We start from the raw sequence: 20,278 nt of genomic DNA, 5'->3' as shown, positions 1-20,278 counted from the left end.
AGGGAGAGAATGGGAGAGAGGCGGGGACAGGAACGAGGGTGACGTCACGACGTACGCGAGGACGTCCGAAGCCGTCTCCAAGTAAGGGCAAGGCGGGGACCGGCGGAGGGTGGGCTAGGAGCTGGGCCAGGCCATTTTCTGACTAGAAATGGGGGAAGGGGATAACGAAAGGGTGAAAGGGAAAGCTGGAGGAGAGGGAGGTTAGCTCAGTTGTTGAGTGAGGCGGGGAGCTGGCTAAATCTGGAAGTTTCAGGAAGTTTGAGTCGACCTCTAACCTGGGTCTCATGCTTCCACAGCGGTCCGCCCGGTGGTTTGGCCCGGCCTGGCTTGCCGGACCTGCGGGATAGAGCCCGGTGTGGCCAAGGCTGGGCAGAGCTCCTGGCACCGCCCCTTCCCAGCTGGCTCCTGTGGGTGGGGGAAGGCAGGAGTGACGCTGAGTGAGTGTAAGGATGGAGAAGCCGGCTCCAGTCGCGGGGGACTGGGGAAAGGGGTTGACTTCCCTTGGGCAGGGATGAGATGCCGGTGTGGGGTTGCTAGGAGACGCGCCTGTGTGACCCCAGCCTCGCGAAGGCGGCTTGGTGTCATCGCTGCTGGCCTCGGGAGAACTACCTAAGGAAACCGGCACGTGGGCGAGATCCTGCTTGGGACCATACAGACATTCCGAATGTAGATGGAAGGCTACAGGGGCAGTTCTGGGATGCTGGAGAGGTTCTTGTCTTGAGAAAGGCTACCCAAATGATCCCGGATGTAGGAATCAGACTTCAGGGGACAATGAAGGCTAGTTTGATTACCAAGATGAGCAAAGGACAAAATAAAAGAAGCCTTATTCCTGAACTTTTCATTAATAAGTAAATAAGTGCAGAGGATAGCAGCTACCCTAGATGCTGAATAGCGTGGTTAGAAGGCCTCGTCCAGGTTTAAGAGGAAAAGAGAATGGGAGTAGGAACTGCCTGTGTGGAAGCATGGGTAACGTTTTAAACAAAAGGCAGAAGAGTGAAGTCTTGGAGTTGGAGAAATACCAAGGGTTTGGCCTTTGTATTGTTTCCCGAAATGTAATGAGTAACCAGGCCTTATTTACATTTTTTAATTTTTCTGCTGGATACAAGAAGGTAGTTAAGGGCTGTTGCTAAGGCCATGGGAGGTGACAGTGGTGTTGGAAACATGGAAATTAAGAGAATTGATTCGTAATATATTTGGGAACTTGAGCATTCCGGACTGACTGCTGAATTGGATATGAAATGTGTGGGAGAATAGGAAACCAGAGATGTCTCCCTAGAGAAAACGGTTTGGGAAGGAATATCCTAGGCTCTCTGGAACATATGTCAAAAGTCATTTTACAGCCTGAATGAAGATGTCCAGAAATGAGGTAGACAAGTTAGAAGCCAAATCATGGGTGGAGGAGATGATAAATGTAGGGTTTATTCCTAGACCTTGGAATAGGTAGTAAATGAGGAAAGTTCCCAAATCCCTTAGGTCTCCTTACATTTAGAGGCCACCCAGAAGGGTAGAAGCCAATAGGAAGTTCAACAAGAATAATACCTCAAAAATAATTGAGTCCCCCTTTAATATCTTTAAATAATAGAATCCACCCTCACAATGGGAGTCATCTCTCGAAGGCCTCACTCAAATCTCTTCTTGCTCTCCCAGCTGTCAGTGCTTTCTGGACCTAAGCAATGTGAGTGCATTGCCTGATTTCTTTGATAAATGTCAGTTTACGTTTTTGTGCCCATGGGGTCCAATTATTTTGTTGTATCTGCGTAGGGACACCTTAGAAGATTCCAGCCCTGGAAATTAGGTGTGTATGTGCATGTATTTTCTTTCTCTTCATAACCCCAGTTGTAGACCAGGCTGGCCTCAAACTCAAGAGATCCACCTGTCTCTGCCTCTGGAGTGATGGAATTAAAGGCGTCACCACCACGCCCAGCTTAGCCTTGAGATTCTTACAAAGGAAGTTTTGTCCCTACTGTTGCAGATGCCACTAACATGGTGAATCTAAGTGGAAAGGGTATCAGAAGAGCTGGATTTCATTCTTGGATCTACAGGGTGGCCTTGGAAAAGGTCCCATTCTTCGAGCTGATAGGGTTGGCCTAGATTAAAAGTTGCAAGCTGGCAAGATAGATAGTGCCTGCCAGCATATTGTTTAGCCTGCAGCATGATCTAAAGTCTTCTTTCTTAGAATCTGCTTGCTGGTTTTAAAAAAATTGAACATCAGAATCCGGATTTTTGGTTTCATTAGGAAAATCGGACAGTCTGGCAACACCAGTCTTGGGTTCTTAGAATCCCTACACAGTTGAAGAGTTGCTTATCTTTTGTGTGTGGCACATGCCCCAAGTGGGCCATGAGCATCTCCCTTCACACCCACTCAGGTAATTGACCTGAGAACTATGCTGTCTATGCGTAGCAACTTAACACATGTGACTAAGTTTAAGTAACAGTTCCTTAGACACATGTTCCAGATGTTCAGTAGCTGCATGTGGCTGGTGTCTGCCCTGTTGGGTAGATGGGACAGAAGAGTTTTGCCATAAACAGTTGTTTTGTTCAATGTTGGATTGAAGCACTGAAAGAATTTAAGGACTTGAGTGCCCATCATTCCCCACCAGTAAAACCAGACAGACATTGTTTCTGCTCTTGGGACAGTCTAGTAAGGAGATGTTGGTAACTAGAGAGTCCTTGGAGAATGTTCTGAAAATGTGTTCCCTGATGCAGAATGCTGTTGTCTTTCAAATAGTTGGCTGTAGAGTCAAATGCAAGAGGTATCCAGCCGTGTCCAGTGTTGTCACCAAAGCCTTGTTTGTCTTTATTATTCTGAGGAAAAAGCCTCTCTTCATTGCCACACTGTCCTAGAATTTGCTCTGTAGAAAACTGGCCTTCAGCTCCCAAGTCCTGGGATTAAAGTTGTGACAGGACACAGCCAGCGTCCACCACCGAAGACTTTTTTTTTTCCTAATCCAGTTTCTTAGAAGAATGTCACAAAGGACGAATTTAAATTAGGATTTGGGCTCTCTGACTTTGTACTTGCTATGAAGTACACTGGAGAATCATGTCTTCTATTGTCTTGTTTCCAGCTTCTCCCTCTTATCTATAACACAGCTGACTTTGGATAACTGGTTTGGAACACCCCTGGCTAACTTTTGGTTTTGTTTCTTAAAATATGCTGGCGCATGCCTATAATCTAGTCATCCAGGACACTGAGTCCAGAGGATATTCACAATTTTGAGGCCAGGTCTGTCTACCAATTGAGTTCAGTCCAAGGTTCTAGAATAAAACTTTGTCTCAAAAAACAAATAGCATTCTGATAAGGAATAATATACCCATTTATTTTGAATTTTTAGAAAACTAATTTCCACTTAGAATTTGTCTTGAATAAGTCGGCAGATTGATACACCTCTGTTGCAAAGTTGAATGAGTCTCATGCATGCATTTAATCCTGGTTTGTGTTCCATTGCTGTTATGATACACTAATGGTTTCCAACATGAAAATAATTTCCACTTTTCAATGATATGAAAATGATAATCTGCTAAAAATTTTTATTTTGAATTTCCTGAGCTAGACATAGTCCCAAAGTTGGTCAGTAGCTGCCAGACCCCACACCCAGTCAGCCATGATGTTGAAGAACCAACACTTGGTGAGTGTCGTAGCACATACCTTTAATCCCAGAGGCAGGAGGATTTCTGTAAATCGTATTTGTACTCAAAGCTTCAGGACAGCCAAAGTTAAATAGTGAGACACTATCTCAAAAGACAAGCAGATAGATCCAAGACTTTACGGTAAAGTGTGTTGCTAGGCCATGACACTGAATGGATTAGCTGCGCTAAATGCATTTTCCATTTGAGATGTTTTTAGTTTAGGAGACCATCAGAACCTAGCACTGTCTGCAAATCAAGGAACATCTGTGTTTAGGATGCATGTTTGCCTCATGTTGCTTTGCTTTAAATAGTTACTTTAGAAATCTTTCTGGTATTGGTATTTTGGATTTCCCCTTTTGATGACTTCCCATGTTTCAGAATCTAACCTAATTTTATTTTCCACTTGATAAAAGTGTCTTCTACATCTTTTCCTGGGTCCATCTCTGATGCACCATATTTTTGAGCTTTTTGTTTTGAGTTCTTCTTTTTTTTTTTTTTTCATAAAATGTTGTTTCAGAGAATCGTGTGAAATATACTGAATGAGTATATCCTGAGGATTGCACAACTGTGTGGTATTACTTCCCCCTTTAGATTCTAATCACCAAAAAATCTAGGACAGGAAACAGTCGTGTGTGTGTGTGTGTGTGTGTGTGTGTGTGTGTGTATGTGTAGGGAATGGAAGCTAAGGGACCAGGAATCTATATGTCACAGTTTCACTTGAAGATTGTTCAGTTGTTGTGACAATAAAATCATTCAGTGTACCAGCCAGTGTCTGACAAAAAGCAGGGACTAGAACAGCTCTAGGAGAAAAGAGCAGGATGGTAAAGCGTTAGAGAGAGATAAAAGAAGAGACATAGGAAGGGAAGCTTTGTGGGGCTTCAATGCTGGCACCTGCGTTAACATTTCCAGTAAGAAGCACACATTGTGGTCTGAAGATAAGCAGTGTCTCCAGCAGGGTTATTTACTTCTACTGAAGAACAATAGCCCTTTACTATACAGGGATTATTAATGATCAGAGGGAAATAGCTTTAGGAAAATCCATTACTACCACAAAGCAGCAAACTCACTAACAGGCTGCATACCTTTCTATTCTCTGCAGACAAAGCTAACCATAGATAAAAGGCTCACTATTCTCATTTCCTCCTTTTCAGGTAACGTATACCTTCACTTCCTAGTGCTCAGTATTTCAATGAAATATCTCATGAATAATCCTTACAACTCTGAAAAACCATTCTGTGGTTGCACGTTACCTTTTAAGAATCTGAATCAGAAGTAAAGCTTGGTGGTAAAACCTATAATCCTAGACGCTCTTGAGGATCAAAAGTTCAAGGCCCTTCTTGGATATAATACAGCAAGTTCAAAGCCACTTTGAGTACCTTAGAGAGACACTATCTCGAAATGAAAAGTAAAAAGACCACCAGGGGATAGTGTTCCATGTTGAAGTGTGTGCCTTGCTTATGCAGTCCCTAGGGCTGCTAAGGAGGAAACTCTACACGGAGAAACTGAGGCACAGGCTGAGCCCAGTTAACATGATTATTTGTGCATTACCAAAATCACTTCAAGGCTGGGCATGGTATCATACACCTTTGATCCCAACACTTGGGAGGCAGGCAGATGCAGCGGAATCTCCGAGTTTGAGGTTATCCTGATCTACATAGCACATTCCCAGGCAGCCAACACTACATGATAGATCCTGGGTCAAAACAAAACAAACCAGCATTTCACTTCCCCAAGTGACAAATGCATTAAATTATAGTTTTCTGGGTTCATTTAAAAATTAGATCATTGGATACAATTACAATATACCTTAATCCCCAAAATAATTAGTTTTCAAGAGAAAATCTAAACAAAAAACCAACAGTTTTCCATTTCATTGAGTCTAATCTTTCCAGAAATAGGGCCTTTTGGGTTACTGGATAAGCCATTACTGGCCTTAAAAGAAGTGAGGGTTGTATCAAAGGTGTGAATTTAAAGAGCTCTCTTTTGGACCATCACCCTCCCCCAAACAGTACAGAGTTGTTTTCGGTGCCCTGGAATCTTTTGTTAAAATTCACTTATTAGCTGGATGGTATTGGCACACCCCTTTAATCCCAGCACTTGGAGGCAGAGGCAAGCAGATCTCTTGTTCAAAGACAGCCTGGTCTACAGAGTGAGTCCCAGGACAGCCAAGGCTACACAGAGAAACCCTGTCTGGAAAAATAAAAACCCGCATATTAGCATGTGGTGGTCCATAGCATGTGTGGATGCTGGAAGACAACTTTGTTGAGTCAGTTCTCTCCTTACACTTTGAAATGAGTCCCAGGCTTGTACAGCAAGTGCTTTTATCTGCCGGGCCATCTCGGTGACTCTTCCAAATCCTATGAAGTATATCTTAGGACGAGATTGAATATTACTAATGACCATTCCGTGTGTATAAATTCTTCTCACAAGAGATTTTAATGCCCCCATTGTGTATCAGACCTAGAAGAATAAGGAATGAGACTGTCTTGTCCCTCTTGACTTTACCGCCTTTCCTGATACATTCTCAGATAATGAAAGAAGAAAGGTTCAGTTAGATAGAAAATTAGCCAGCAAGATATATCAGTGAATAAAGGCTCCTGATGCCAAAACTGACAACCTGAGTTCCATCTCTAGGATATACATGGGAGGAAAGAACTGATTCCCACAAGTTGTCCTCTGACCTTCAGTTGTACACATTGGCATGATACATATACAATAAATAAATAAAATGTAATAAAGTAAAAAAATTGAGTATGATAAATAGGGGTAAGGTAGATATGGTAGGGATGTGCACAGGGACACTGCTATAGTCCCTGTACTAGAAAGATGCTCCAATAGGAGGCTAAGAGATAGAGAAAGCCATAGGTAGGCAAATAAAGGGTATTCTGGTTGTGTGATTTGAAGATTATTCAAGACAAGAAGGGTGTCATATCTAAAAAGACAGGGCAGCAGGACTGGTTTTTGTCTGGATGATTTCATAGTCTTTCCTATCCCCACCCCAAAGCATGGAGTACTTGAGAGGAAAATTCTGACTATAGAGGAAGCTATGACAAGGACAAATGATATCCCAGTGTCAGGTCTTCTTTAAAGGGAGTGGAATGAATTTTTCCCCATTTTCTTCTGTTCCTTCTCCTGTTTGTGCTGCAGAAATTTTTGTTGACGAGAAAGCAAAGCCTCAAGAGTGTCCAGCAGCTAGAATTTTGACATTCTTGAGATCAGAGTCATACTTCTATAAACTCCATCTGTAGAAAGGGAGTTGTGTTTTCAACTCCTAAATTGGAACTGGAGAAATGGCTTAGGGGTTAAAAGCAGTACTGCTCTTGTAAAAGAACCACAGTTTTATTACCAGCACCCATGGTGATTCACAACCATCTATAACTCCATTTCTGGGGACCCAATTCCTCTTCAGACCTTAAAGAGATCTGCACTCACGCTGTGCACATATGTACACTTGGGTACACACATGCATAAATACGCTGGCTCCCCTGGACTCGATTTCTAGACCAGGTTGGCCTTGAGCTCAGAGATCTGGCTGCTTATATATCTCATGCTTCAGTGAGCTTTCCAAAGAACACCATCACCATGTTGACCTGTGGCCTCTCTGACAGGTCCTCTCTTACATTCGCACATGGCTCTTGCCTGCCCCAGAGCTTTGCTCCTGCTGCCCTCTTCCCCGTACCACTCTCCCCTTCCTGTTATTAGTCTCCTTCATGCCATTCAGAACTCTAATCAAATATACTAACCCCCCCCCCATTGTCTCCCATTTTTGTTCATTTCATTCAGAATATATGACTGTGGAATTCTTTGGTTTTCTTGTATATAGTCTGTCTGCTACTAGAAGGTAAAATATCCACAGACCTCCATGATCTTGGATGTGGTAGGCGTGTCCAATAAATGATGAGGGGATCAATCTGTTGGGTGCTTGCCAGGGGGACTTAAAACCCGTAGGGTGTAACTGTGTGGTGAGTCTCTTCCTCATCTCACTCTGATATCAGCTCCCCTGGAAGTCAGAGCGGTTACCACAGAGAACTGAAAGAGTATTCCAACCAGGTGCACAGCCTCTTTTAAGGGTCCTGGTATATAAAATGCTTTTTGAAGAAGGGCAGGGGGATTTTATAAACCATACCAAGGTGCAAAATACTCACTTCTATGGCTCTTTGTATGGGAAGAGAAATAGAATTCTGTGACTTCTTTTAATGGGCTTATTTCATTTTCTTTGAACTAATGATTAAGCGCTTTAAAGCATGCAACAGATATCCAACAACATTTATTGAGATCAAGCAGTGAATTTAGTTACTGACCACTTGGGCTCTAACTCCAGATTGTAGGGTTTGAATTCTGGCCCTGCCTATTTCTATCATTGTGACTTTGGACATACTTCTTAATCTCTCTTTAATCAGGTCCTTCTGTAAAGTGCCTACTGAATTGCTGCAGTGTTTACAGTTATATGTAAAGTACCTCGCAAAACAAATGTAGCTGCTGTTGCTGCTGCTGCTGCTGCTGTTGTTTGCTGTCCTTACTATGATGAGTAGGATAAAGTTCCTGCTCTCCAGGAGTTAGGCAGAAAGGTCTAGAGAGAAACAGATGTGAAATAACTGCAAAGGAGCACTAGCTGGCCCTGGGGAGAGAGTGCTCTGGGAAATTTGGTGGTGTATGGGTATCTTTTTAAGCAAGAGAGATAACCAGTACAAAAGAAGTATTCTGAGTAGGAGGGTCAGCCAAGATAGGCATAGCCTTGACAGTGAAACACAGTCTTGCTAGGCACCTTTGGCTGGCCTGGTATTCACTTTGTAGACCAGGCTGGTCCTAGACTTGTGACAATCCTTCCACTTTAGCCTTCTGAGTGTCAGGATTACAGGTATGAGCATCTTGCACTGGTTTCTGAATACATTTATTCATGGCCAACCCTACATCACACCAAAATCAGTATCATGGGTTTGATGGTTCATTCCAGTACACATTAAAGTAATGACAACTAACAAATATGAGTATTGTGTATCTAAAATCACTTCCACAATCAAATTTTGAGATATCTACATTAGGGACCTCTCCCAACTGAGGACCAGAAGGCAAAACTTACTAGCAGCAAAATGTGCCAGACTATTATAAAATATGCATTCAATAGTACGTTTTATCTTAGTACTCTGCTTATGCAGGCAGTACAACTTTTAAAAGATGAGATACCCTGCAGTCACAATCCCTTCCATTACACCTGTGTGTTCTTTCTTCATCCTGGGATTTGGTTAAAGAGATAAAAAGGAACAAATATTTCAAGTAGTGTTGATCTAGAATAAATGCCATAGAACTTTGAAGATTCCTTACAAATAAATTGACTTTATAACTATTTTAAAGTTCTGATTTCTGAACAGTGACTGTTCCTTTTGTTGTAAAATAAGGACAAAAACTGTCCGTGTCTACATTAATTCTGAGACAATGTTGGTTTGAAGCCACTTAAATCCTTGGATAAGAAGACCTTCAGGAAATGTCAACTTTAGTAAACGAGTTGCTTTCTAAGACCAAAAAGCACTTTTTAAACATTTTTATGGGTGACTAATTCAGTATTTGAATCTCAATATTTCTGTGCCATGAGATATTCTCATGCTTTCAGGAAACGTTTGCTGAGTTCCTAGTAAATCACCGTTGTAGGTGCTGAGAATTCAGCAGTAAACAAGATAGATGTAGTAATTGTCCCTGTAAAGATTAGAGTCTGTTGGAGAAACATAGACATTAACAAACCAAACCTTGAATGATGTGTCCTATAAAGAACAACTATCAATATTCAACTGATTCCTAACCCAGTGTGTGTGTGTGTGTGTGTGTGTGTGTGTGTGTGTGTGTGGTTAAGGAGAATCAGGGAGTGTGAAGGGTTTTCTGAGACATCTGTGTTTTTATGATGAGCTAAAAGATGAATTGGTCAAGTACAAAAACAAGATCAGGTCAGGTGTTGTGACACATAGATTTAATCTCAGAGCTTAGGAAGCAGAGGTAGGTGGATCTCTGTGAATCTGAATCTGATACCAGCATGGTCTACCTAAGACTTTTTTTTTCTTACTATTTTTCTCAAGAGCTGTATAGTGAGACCTTGTCTTAAAAAATAAAATGAAAATTAGTGAAGAGGAAAAAGTATGGGTGTGCACCCCAAAGTCAAGAAGATCATAGTTTCCTCCCAAAGAACTGAAAGAAACCCAGTAAGAAAACAGCAAAAGATGTTTTTTTTTTTTTTCTCTTGACTTTTCTTTTAAGACTTAGAAGTACCAGGCCATACCTGCTCCTGTATAACTGGGAAGATAGCTTTTGACTTTTCTTCTCGCAGTCTTTGCCACTTGGATTCTCTGGGTCACCTGATGTTGGAGAATCATCGCCTATCTTCCTTTCTGGATTAGTTTCTCAAGACACACACTAATTAAAGTATTTTCAAAATAGTTTTAAGTGTCAATTGTTAGTACTCATTACCTTGAGTAACTTAATTGTAGGTCTTGTGTGTCATGTCATAACTTATGATCAGAGTTCTTAGAGTGGTAAGAAAGAACCAATTAAAGTCAGGCTTTGAGAAATTTACTGGACTTTTAATATGTCTGACCTTTGCTTTCCTCTGCTGGTATCTGAAAGTCGTCTCTTGGTGATAGGGAAGTGAAGCAGTCCTTAGTTGGTGCCACTGCCCCTCACAGGAACTGACTCACATGTTTTCAGATGAAACCATGGAGTTTTAGGGAGAGCCTGACACTCAGAAACCTGTTTCCTTACCAGGAAAAACATCATTGTCTCATCTGAGTCTTTCTTACCACAGCGTTCTCACTTGGTTTTTACGAAAGCCTTTAAGTGTTGTTTCTAGGAAGCATTGTGGTTGCTGTTTCGTGTATCCTTCATTCTTTAGGCTTTGGATCTGGATCAGGAAAGTAGGGCTTTCAAGCTTTTCATCAAAGGGTTAAAATTGTTTCACTCAGTATTGCTCAAGAAAAGTTACTAAGGTCGTGGGTAAATAAGAGGGTCAGTCAGCATCAAAGAAGAAATTCTATATAAGGTTAGGTCCATGAAGGAATTTCTGTATCTATATGTAGATATACAAACCCCTCCTTCTCCCATCATTCTTTAGTAGCAGGGATTCTCATAAACTAAGGACCATCCTAAAGCATCCCATCCTCAGGTAAGGAGTTGGGAATTGATTGTGTTGCTTAATGGCAGCTTCAGCCTCCTTCCCAATCCTGATAAACCTGTTTGGAAAAAAAAAAAAAAAAAAACCTTCAGGACTCATGGATGTGTTCATAGATTTGTACCAGATCTGTCTTCCTAGCCTGTCCTCTTTTCTAAGGCAGCATATAGCCATTATTAAAAACCTAAGAACTCTAAGGACTTGTCTCCCCAACACACACCCTTTCTTGGTATGTTTTCTCAAGTTTTACATGTAGAAATATATATTATATTGAAGTTTTGCATAAGTCATAAAATGTCCATCAATAAAATAGACAAGTGCACTGGGATCTCTTGGTAGAGGGATTGACCTGTAGCAGTGATGTCAGAACCAGAGCTCAGTGTGACAATGGGAATTGCAAATTCAATGGACAGAAGATTACAACTTGTAGAACCTATATGAAGTTGTAAACCTGTAAAGCTGTCTTGTATAACAAATGTAAAGGATTTATACCAATGATAAAGAGCAGTCAGAATGGTGGGACCTTCAACCAAAGAGGAAAAGACAATGTGCACAGTGGTACATGCCCTTAGTCTTAACACAGTGGAAGAAGAGGGAGGCAGTTCTTTGTGATTTCAAGGCCAACCTGGTCTACTTAAGAATTCTAGGCCAGCCAAGGGTGAACAGTGAGATACTGCCCCCTGCCAAGAGGATTGTTTTGAAAAGGGTCCATTGGGAGCATCAAGTCTTTCCATAATTTATTTTTCAAGCCATATTATATATAACTATTATGTTATTCTCTGTCTTTTTGTGTCTGAATATTTCATTAAAAGTAACAAGAATTTACAGAAAAAAACACTGCTTGAAGTTGTGTACTTAGGTCAGTTCTCATTCGGCCATACCCACTGGTGGTATTTCCTGGAAAAAGTGAGAAAGGTTAGAAGCTCTTCTGAGAAAGATATCCAGTTGTACCATTCTTATTGGTCAAGAAAGTAGTTTTGAGAAATGTTTTCTAAACTATGAGAACAGCCTCTGGGTAAAGCCAAGCTATGAGACTGCTTCTATTTGATTTATATGGTAACTACAGTTTCAAAAATGATAACTGTCACTTAAAACTTTTATGTTATAAAAGCACAAAATGCCACTGTTTTTAAAGATACATCTCAAGCTTGCTGGAACTCACAATCTTCCTGTCTAAGCCTTCTGCGTGCTACCAGGCCCAGTCCCCTTACCTAGTGGTCAACTATCAAAAAAGCTGATATCGCCAGGCCCTCATTTTAGAATGTCTACTGCTGGTCAGCACCAAGTAACAAATACTGTCTACTTGGTTGGTAAAAATACTAGGATCAAATTAAAAGCCATTCTCGTTTATATGCGATTCCATCCTCTAAAAACAAACCAAGTTGAGGATCAGCCAGGGCTACACAGTGAGACCCTATCTCAACTAAACAAACTCAAGAATGCCTTCTAGGCATTTAGGTCAGCCAGAATGGGAACTAAATCATCATTTCTGAGGTATTCTGGTTGGTATGGTTTTTAAAAAAATAAATGTGAATTTGGTCTTGCCATATTTGCAAAAGGGGACTCATAGCAAACAACAAATTACTGCTAGTTAAGGTCTGTAATTCTAGGATTCCGGAGGCTAAAGCAAATGGATCATGAGCCAATCTAGGCTGAGTATGGCTTCCTGACCAGATAATTTACAAGACCCTTGTCTAAGAAATCAAGAAGATGATAGCGGACAGAGGTGTTGCCTTCAATCTCAGCACTTGGGAGGCAGAGACAGGTGGATCTCTGTGAATTCAAGGCCAGCCTGATCTACAGGACAGCCAGAGCTACACAGAGAAACCTTGTCTCAGAAAAATTTAAAAACAAAACAAACAAATAAGAAACAAAAACAAGAGGATGGACTGGGTGGAAGTGATAAATGCCTTTAATCCCAGCACTCAGGAGTCAGAGGCAGGTGGATCTCTGTGAGTTCAAGGCCAGCCTAGTCTATAGAATTAGTTCCAGGACAGCCAAAGTTACAAAGAGAAACCATGACTTTAAAAAAAAAAAAAAAAAACTGAAGAAACAAAACAAGATGATGGGAGGAGAGAGAGCAAAAGAGCTATCTCACCGATGTTTTTACTCTGCCCACAGATCTGTTGAACAGGAGCATTTTTTTTCCCAGACTAATTAAAAATCTTGATTCAAAAACTGCACTTCTGCCTGGCTGCCTACTGTCAAACTGCATCTGTATGTAGATTCCCCCCCCCTCGCTCTGGTGGGTCTGAAGATGACAGCAGTAACCCGACAAGAAGTCCTCCGCCTCTACCGGAGCATTTTCAGACTGGCACGGAGATGGCAGGCAGGATCAGGGCAGATGGAAGACACCATCAAAGAAAAAGAGTACATACTAAACGAAGCCAGGATGCTGTTCCAGAAAAACAAAAATGTAAGTAGGCCCCATCTGGACAAGGCAAGGATCAGAGAATCTTCGTGTGGTGTTTATTCATTTCCTTCTTACCTTAACTGAAGAAGACCCATCCGGTTCCCAGAGCCAGGAAAGGCCCAGAATGCAGCTTGGCTAGGTTTTCCAGTTTAGCCAATACTAGAAAGTCAAGCCCAACCTGAGCTTCCCTCTTTTGGATCAACCAGGTCTTGGTCCAGCCAGTAAATGGCTCAGCACCCTCAGAAGACCCTGTGAGCCAGGTGACAGATGTCATGCCAGTAAGAGCTATTCCTCACATCCTAATGACCAGCCACTCCCAGGCATGGTATGAAGTAAAAAAAAAAGAAAAAAATTTCTCAATTCATAAAGCAATCAAAACCTTCTGGTTATAAACCCATTTTATAATGTAGAAAAAGACACAGGGCTCCTCCCATAGCTTAGCTACAAGCTCTTTGGCCAACAGAATGGTACTGTAAAAAACCAAGGATTCTACTAAGTACTGTAGCAGAACTGAGAACCTGGACACCAGACAGTTTCCATTCATCCCAGCAGAGCATCCAGCACTGGCCAGCTTTCCCTCGGGAAACTGCCTGGCAACAGGATGACCGGTACCTGGTTCATCTTTGCCCAATTCTGCTTGATGTTTTCCAATTTAGCTCCACTGCTTCTCTCTCCTGTAGCCTGTGTCTTTCCGGCTGTTTCTCTGCACGCCTACCACCACTTTAGCATGCCAGCTAAAGGCAGCCTCTGTGTTGCAGCCACGTTTGAATACCTGGACTTGGTTCTTTTTCTTTCTTTCTTTTTCATTTGTGTTTGTTTGGTTTTTGTTTGGTTTGGGTTGGTGTCTGTGTGTGTGTGTGTGTGTGTGTGTGTGTGTGTGTGTGTGTGTGTGTGTGTGTGTTTCTTTTTTAAAAAACAGTCTATTTAGCCCTGGCTATCCTAGTTATATAGACTAGGCTGGACTCCAACAACTCACCACTCACTCCTGCCTTCTGAGTGCTTATATTAAAGGCTTTGTCACTTATGTAACCCTCTTGGCCCAGCCTTTATTTCTCACCACTCAGGAACTCACCTCAGCCTAGTCACTTGTTTAAAACCCCTGACCCTGTAGCTGCCCCCCACACACACTTTTTCTTCTTGTAGCTCCTGTCACCTGCTGCCAGTGTGAAACTCTTTGTTCTTAGTCCTTATTAAAGCATCCCACCGTGTGCTGAACAGTTTATAAACTCTCATAATCTAGAAACCCCAAAGCACACTCTGTTGTGTTTGGTTTTTAAAAATGTATTTTTATTAAATGTTAGTTTTAAATATAGTGACTGTGTATAGTCATGGCTGTCCTGTGACTCAAGAGAGCCACCAGCCTATTTTAAGTGATGGGATTAAAGGTGTATATGTGCCACCACACCCAACATTTAAATTTTTCATGCATGTACACAATATAGTTTTACAATATTTACCCGTAAACTTTTCCCAGATTCACCCTATTTACCTCAACTTCATGCCCTCTTTTTAAATTTTTAATAAAGCACCAAGTCCAGTTTGTGCTGCCCATGTACTTGTGAGTATGGACCTGTCCACCCACCAGCGGCCATACCCTTAAAGAGAACTGACTCACATTCCTCCAGAACCATCAGCTGTCAATAGCTGCTCAGCTAGGGTGGGGCCTCATGACTGCCTCTCCTGCCAGTGCTGGAATGTGGCCTGGCTTGATCTGGTGTGGGTCTTATTCAGGCAAACACAGCTACAGTGAACTCGCAAATGAGACAGGCTCGTCATATCCAGAAGACACTTTTTAAATTCAGTTTTTTTGAGTGCAAGATTATAGGTATGTGCCAACCATCTGGCTTCCTCTTTGCCTTTTTGGCATCTTCATATATTAGAGGTGTTCTGTTCAGATGGTATCTTTGGTAGCTGAAGACAAAGATGTGACCCCATGGGGATACTGTGGCATATACCCAGTAAACCTGAGCAGATGAAACTGGCTGAGGACTATTTAAGACTAGGTTTTTATTTATTTCAGAATCATTTTGGAGCCTTGACCTAGATTGACCAAGGGTGAGACAGAAGGTGGTACGTGCATGTCACAAAATCATGCAACATCCTGTGAACAGCTGAATTTGGAGAACTCTAGCCCAAGGTTATATAGATGATAGTTGGAGTCCTGGAGTTCTAGAAGCCCCATCCCCCTTAGCAATATCATTGTCATGAGGTTTTTTCTTTTCCCTGGAGTTCCTAATGTACACGGTTTATTATAACCAGTTGTACAAAGACGTTAGTAAAAATAATCCAAAGGTTTCTTATTTATTGCTCTCAATCCCAAGCAGGCCAATGGCAACACGAGAATCCATTCCCAATGTGAACAGCAGCACTGTAGCGTCTGAGGCACAGAGGTCAGGGAGTTGAGCCTCTGCCCTAAGGGACTCAGCTGAGTTCTCTGTGCTGCTGTTCCTGGAACTCCAAGAAGCACCAGGGGACAAGAACTCCCTTGGAATTTCCAAGCCACATGGGCCAAGACTTCAACTTGGTTGTCATCTGAAGCTGATGCAATTCTCGCACTACTCTGATGCACTCACAAACAGACATCCATGTGCTGGATTTTTGGTTGGTTGGTTGGTTTTGTTTTTTTTTACATCCTCTGAATGAAAGTTTCTCTCCCTGATTTGGCCTTTTGTTTTTTTGTTTTTTTGTGGCTCCCCCCCCCCTTTTTTTTCCAAAAATAAATATTTCATTCTTATATTATCACAATTTGAGTGATTTGGGATTTCAAAACTCCCCTTTGCTCCTTACTAATGAGCAAGGCAATTTATAGTTTAAAATATGGTTTAAAAAACCATATTCTCTGGTATCTCATTCTTGCTGAAAAGCCAGATTCCTTTAGAGCAATGGTTCTCAGCCTGTGGGTCATGACCCCTTTTGGGGATCAAATGACCTTTTCACGGACATCACTTGAGATCATGGGAAAACACAGATATTTACATTACAATTCTTAACAGCAGCAAAATTATTTATGAAGTAGCAACAAAAATTATTTTATGGTGGGGGATCATTATAACATGAAGAACTGTATTAAAGGGTGGAAGCATTATAAAGCTTGAGAACTAGTGCTTAAGAGAGTCAGTGTGGAGAGGTGTGAAAGAGCTCTCCCATTTGGTGTTTGAGGGGACAGACTGTTGATGGAGACATGACTTGGTTTAAATTCTAAAAGGTAACTTGGGAACACTGTGCAAAGCATGTGTGAACCTATAAAGCCCCCTTGTCTCAGCAAATTCTATGCTCTAAGAATTCATCTCTTAGATACATTGGCATGTGAGGAAAAAAATGCATAAAGGTCTGTAGCAGAATTGTTTCTAATGGGAAAAGTCTGGGAATAACCAAAAATGCTCATAAATAATACAGTGGTTAAAGTGTAATAAAGCCTGATGTTGACTTTTTGAAAGTTTTCTGGAAGAATAGCTCCTGATGTCTGAATACCAAAAGAGATTGAAATCATGTTAATGAAAAAGCAAGACTTATGAAGATATCTGTATAAGAAAAAGCCAGAGCCAGTTAGATGGCTCATTGAGTACTTAGTACCCAAGACTGATGAACTGAGCTCAATCCCTAAACTCAAAGACAGACAAAAGGAGGAAAACAACTCCACAAAGTTGTCATCGACACCATGCAAGCACCACAGTATGTGTTTAATGGCATCTGCACACTTCCTGCACTATGCACACAAGATAATAAATAAATAAAATGAGAAATGTTTTAAAAGGCTATTTCTCTGTATTTAGGTTTATATAGTCATAAACTAACTTTGGAGGGATTCATAAGAAAGCTAGCTGGAAGATAAGATAGGAAAGACATTTATCAATATCAAGTTTCATGGCTAGTGAACTAAAAAGTTTGTCTATATTACATTTCATATACTATTAGAAAGATACTGAATGCCTCTCTTATTTCCCCTTAAATAGCTCACAGACCCAGACCTGATTAAACAGTGTATAGATGAATGCACAGCCAGGATTGAGATTGGACTGCATTACCAGATTCCTTATCCAAGACCTGTAAGTATGGGCACTTACCCTTGTCAATGCAGGTATTTCCTAGGATATGTACTGTGAGGGCTAATACTTACTGAGGACCAAGAGCCACGGTAGGAAGCATGTTGGAAGCATGCCACTACCCCATCACTCTATAAATTATTCTATAAATCACTATGTTCACTGATATAGTGCCTGGTCTCTTCTGCTACAGCTTTTCACAAGCTGGAAGGGGAAAGTAGCTCCTTTTTATAAAGCTTCTTTTTGGGCCTTCACCTATTTTTATACAAGTGCTTTTATTTTCTTTAGTATAAAAGGAAAGTTTTTTTTTTAGTCAAGAATTCTCACCTGTTGGAAGAGACCAATGTAATTTTAAAATGACCAGTTTTCAACTCTTTGACTTAAAAAAGCAGTTATTTTAATACTTTATCAATTCAATTTAATTACCTGGTATTATTAGTTACACACACACACACACACACACACACACACACACACACATTCTTTCATAAATGGAATTATAGGTATATTATTTTTATTACATTCTGATTTTATTTCCTCTCTTTTGAGCATCTTTGTATACAGCTCTACCTCAATCCTAAATATTTGTGTTGTATGATGTTGTAAGAATGTGCCATTGTTGTACAGGTCAGATTCCTCAGAGAAATAGAACCAGGAGGAAAGAGATCAGAAGATACATGTGGATGGATGGAGTGTGGGTGGATGGATGGGTGGGTGGGTGGATGGATGAATGGTTGGGTGGATGGAAGGATGGGTGTGTGGGTGGATGGATGGATAGATGGGTGGGTGGGGTGGGTGAATGGGTGGGTGGATGAATGGATGGGTAGGTGGGTGGGTGGGTGGGTGGATAGATGTATGAATAGAGATAGACATATCATACTGTTAAGGAGGCTGAAGACCAAGGAGAAAGCTGGTGATATAATTCACTCTGAGCCAGAAGGCCTAAGAATCAAGGGTGCTGAAGATAGAAATCTAGAGTGGAGGAAGAGAAAATGAGATGTATCATAAGGTGAACAAGAAGCATAGGAAGTGGATTCATCCTTTGCCTTTTTTTTTTCAAGTCCCAGTGGGTTGGAGGATGGCCCTTCACATTGGGGAGGGCAGTTTGTTGAACCTACTAACTCATACACTGTTCTTATCTCTAAAAACCCTCACACATACACCCACAAATGATTCTTAAAGTCAATCAGATGTGCTCATAAAATTAGCCATGAGAGCCATACTGTAAGCATCTTTCTACCTCAGTAGGCATTTGAGTTGACCCATCATGCACTTAGTATCTTTTCACCCAAGAAAATTTTCTTTTTTCCTTCTTTGGGTGCGCATTTTACTGAGTGGATCTGTAGTAGTTCTTTTCCTGTGTCTAGGCACAGTGGGATAGATGGGTGCAGGCTTTAAACCAGATTCTGGCCTCAGATCCCACTCTACCATTTAGTGTGTGACTTTGAACAAGCCAGTGTTTCATTTCTCTGAGTCTCCATTTTTTTTCATCTATAAAAATTATTTTAAAATGTCTTAGGAGGTTCTCACAAGGATAGATCAATGAATGTGGATACACAAACATTTAGTGAGTGTGGTAGATTTAACACTTAGAAACAGTAAGTCCTTGGTGAATATAAGCTACACTAATGATTAATGATTCTTCGTGTCATTATTCTCACCCAGATCCATCTGCCTCCGATGGGTCTCACCCCACGACGAGGCCGGGGACTTCAAACCCAGGAGAAACTGAGAAAACTTTCCAAACCAGTGTATTTGAAGTCTCATGATGAAGTTTCCTAACCAAGAGGACTCTTTACTTTTAAGAATGGTGAGCCAACTCGGTTTTGAATGTAAACAAGGCAATATACCCTCTTTGGTTAGAAACAAAAATACTTCCTTCAGACCTCTGAAATTGGTCTTCAGCATTGACATGTGGCTGCAGGCGTCCCTAGGGTTTTTCAGGGTCCTGCTGCATTTTGAGCTGATGACATTAGCCCCGGAGGTCATGGACTTCACATCTTCCCTGAATGTGTCCTTGAGACCTGTCTGAGGCCTGCAGAGGAAGGCTGAAGGCAATTTCTGGGACTGCCTTTCAGCACACATCTGATACAAGGATTATTAGCTGGTTGCTGCAAGTTTACACGGCTCCAAAAATGGCTCTACTCCCAAAATACTTTCTAGAGGTTTTTCCAGAAGTTATTCTCATTTGGGCTTTTTTGTGGTCTCCTGACTCTTGTAACTTCCAGTTTTACCCCTTTATAAAGGGCAGCCTTTTTGTTTTTTGTTGGGTTTTGTGTGTGTGTGGAGGGGATTGTTCTGAGACAGGGATTTCCTGTGTAGCACTTGCTGGCCTGAACTATGTAGACTAGACCAGCATTGACCTTGTGTTGACCCTCCTGCTTCAGCTTCTCAAGTACTAGAATTACAGACATGAGTAAACTGAACTGATCATGTCATCTTTTTAATGGAAATATGGTATAACGCCCTTCTTCCTGATGATAAATGGAAGTACATACCTTCATTAAATATATATGTTTACTTTATTTTAAAGCCTGCAATTACTTAAGATGCACTTAGGAATCTCCTATGCTTGTGGACTGGTAGGATTAGTATAGTGGAAATGGCTATCTTACCAAAAGCAATCCACAGACTCTATGCGATTCCATCAAAATTTCAACACAATTCTTCACAGACATGGAAAGAGCAATTCTCAACCTCATGTGGAAAAACAAAGCGCCCAGGATAGCCAAAACAATTTTCAACAATAAAAGATCTTCCGAGGGAAATCACCATCTCTGACCTCAAGCTGTATTATAAAGCAATAGTGATAAAGGCAGCATGGTATTGGTCCAGAGACAGACATGTCAATCAAAGGAATAGAATCAAAGACCCAGGAAGTGAATGGTGCTGGTCTAACTGGCAGTCTGTATGTAGAAGAATGCAAACAGATCCATATTTGTCAGCTTGCACAAAGGTCAAGTCCCAGTGGGTCAAGGACCTCCACATAAAACCAGGTACACTGAATCTATTAGAAGAGAAGGTGGGAAAGAGTCTCAAACTCAT

At 41.3% G+C, this 20,278-nt stretch overlaps 2 protein-coding genes across 2 annotated transcripts in view; one reads left to right on the top strand and one right to left on the bottom strand.

The window, feature by feature from the left end:
* DCUN1D3 (defective in cullin neddylation 1 domain containing 3) overlaps positions 1 to 333 on the bottom strand; it is a 41,175-nt gene extending 40,842 nt beyond the window's left edge. Inside the window, exon 1 of the mRNA XM_080912086.1 lies at positions 276 to 333. The gene's annotated coding sequence lies outside the window, so the exon portion shown is untranslated. The remainder of the gene's footprint in view (positions 1 to 275) is intronic.
* Positions 70 to 19,495, top strand: LYRM1 (LYR motif containing 1). Its single transcript, XM_080912089.1, has 4 exons — positions 70 to 81; positions 12,899 to 13,193; positions 17,144 to 17,236; positions 18,899 to 19,495. The coding sequence occupies exons 2-4, from the start codon at positions 13,035 to 13,037 to the stop codon at positions 19,013 to 19,015; spliced, it is 369 nt and encodes a 122-aa protein (XP_080768215.1). The 5' UTR covers positions 70 to 81; positions 12,899 to 13,034; the 3' UTR covers positions 19,016 to 19,495.
* The last annotated feature ends 783 nt before the right edge of the window (positions 19,496 to 20,278 follow it).

The sequence above is a fragment of the Micromys minutus genome, assembly GCF_963924665.1.
Source record: "Micromys minutus genome assembly, chromosome: 2".
Taxonomy (NCBI): Eukaryota; Metazoa; Chordata; class Mammalia; order Rodentia; family Muridae; genus Micromys; species Micromys minutus.
The sequence above is the reverse complement of the archived record's forward strand: the minus strand, read 5'-3'. Positions and strand labels throughout refer to the sequence as shown.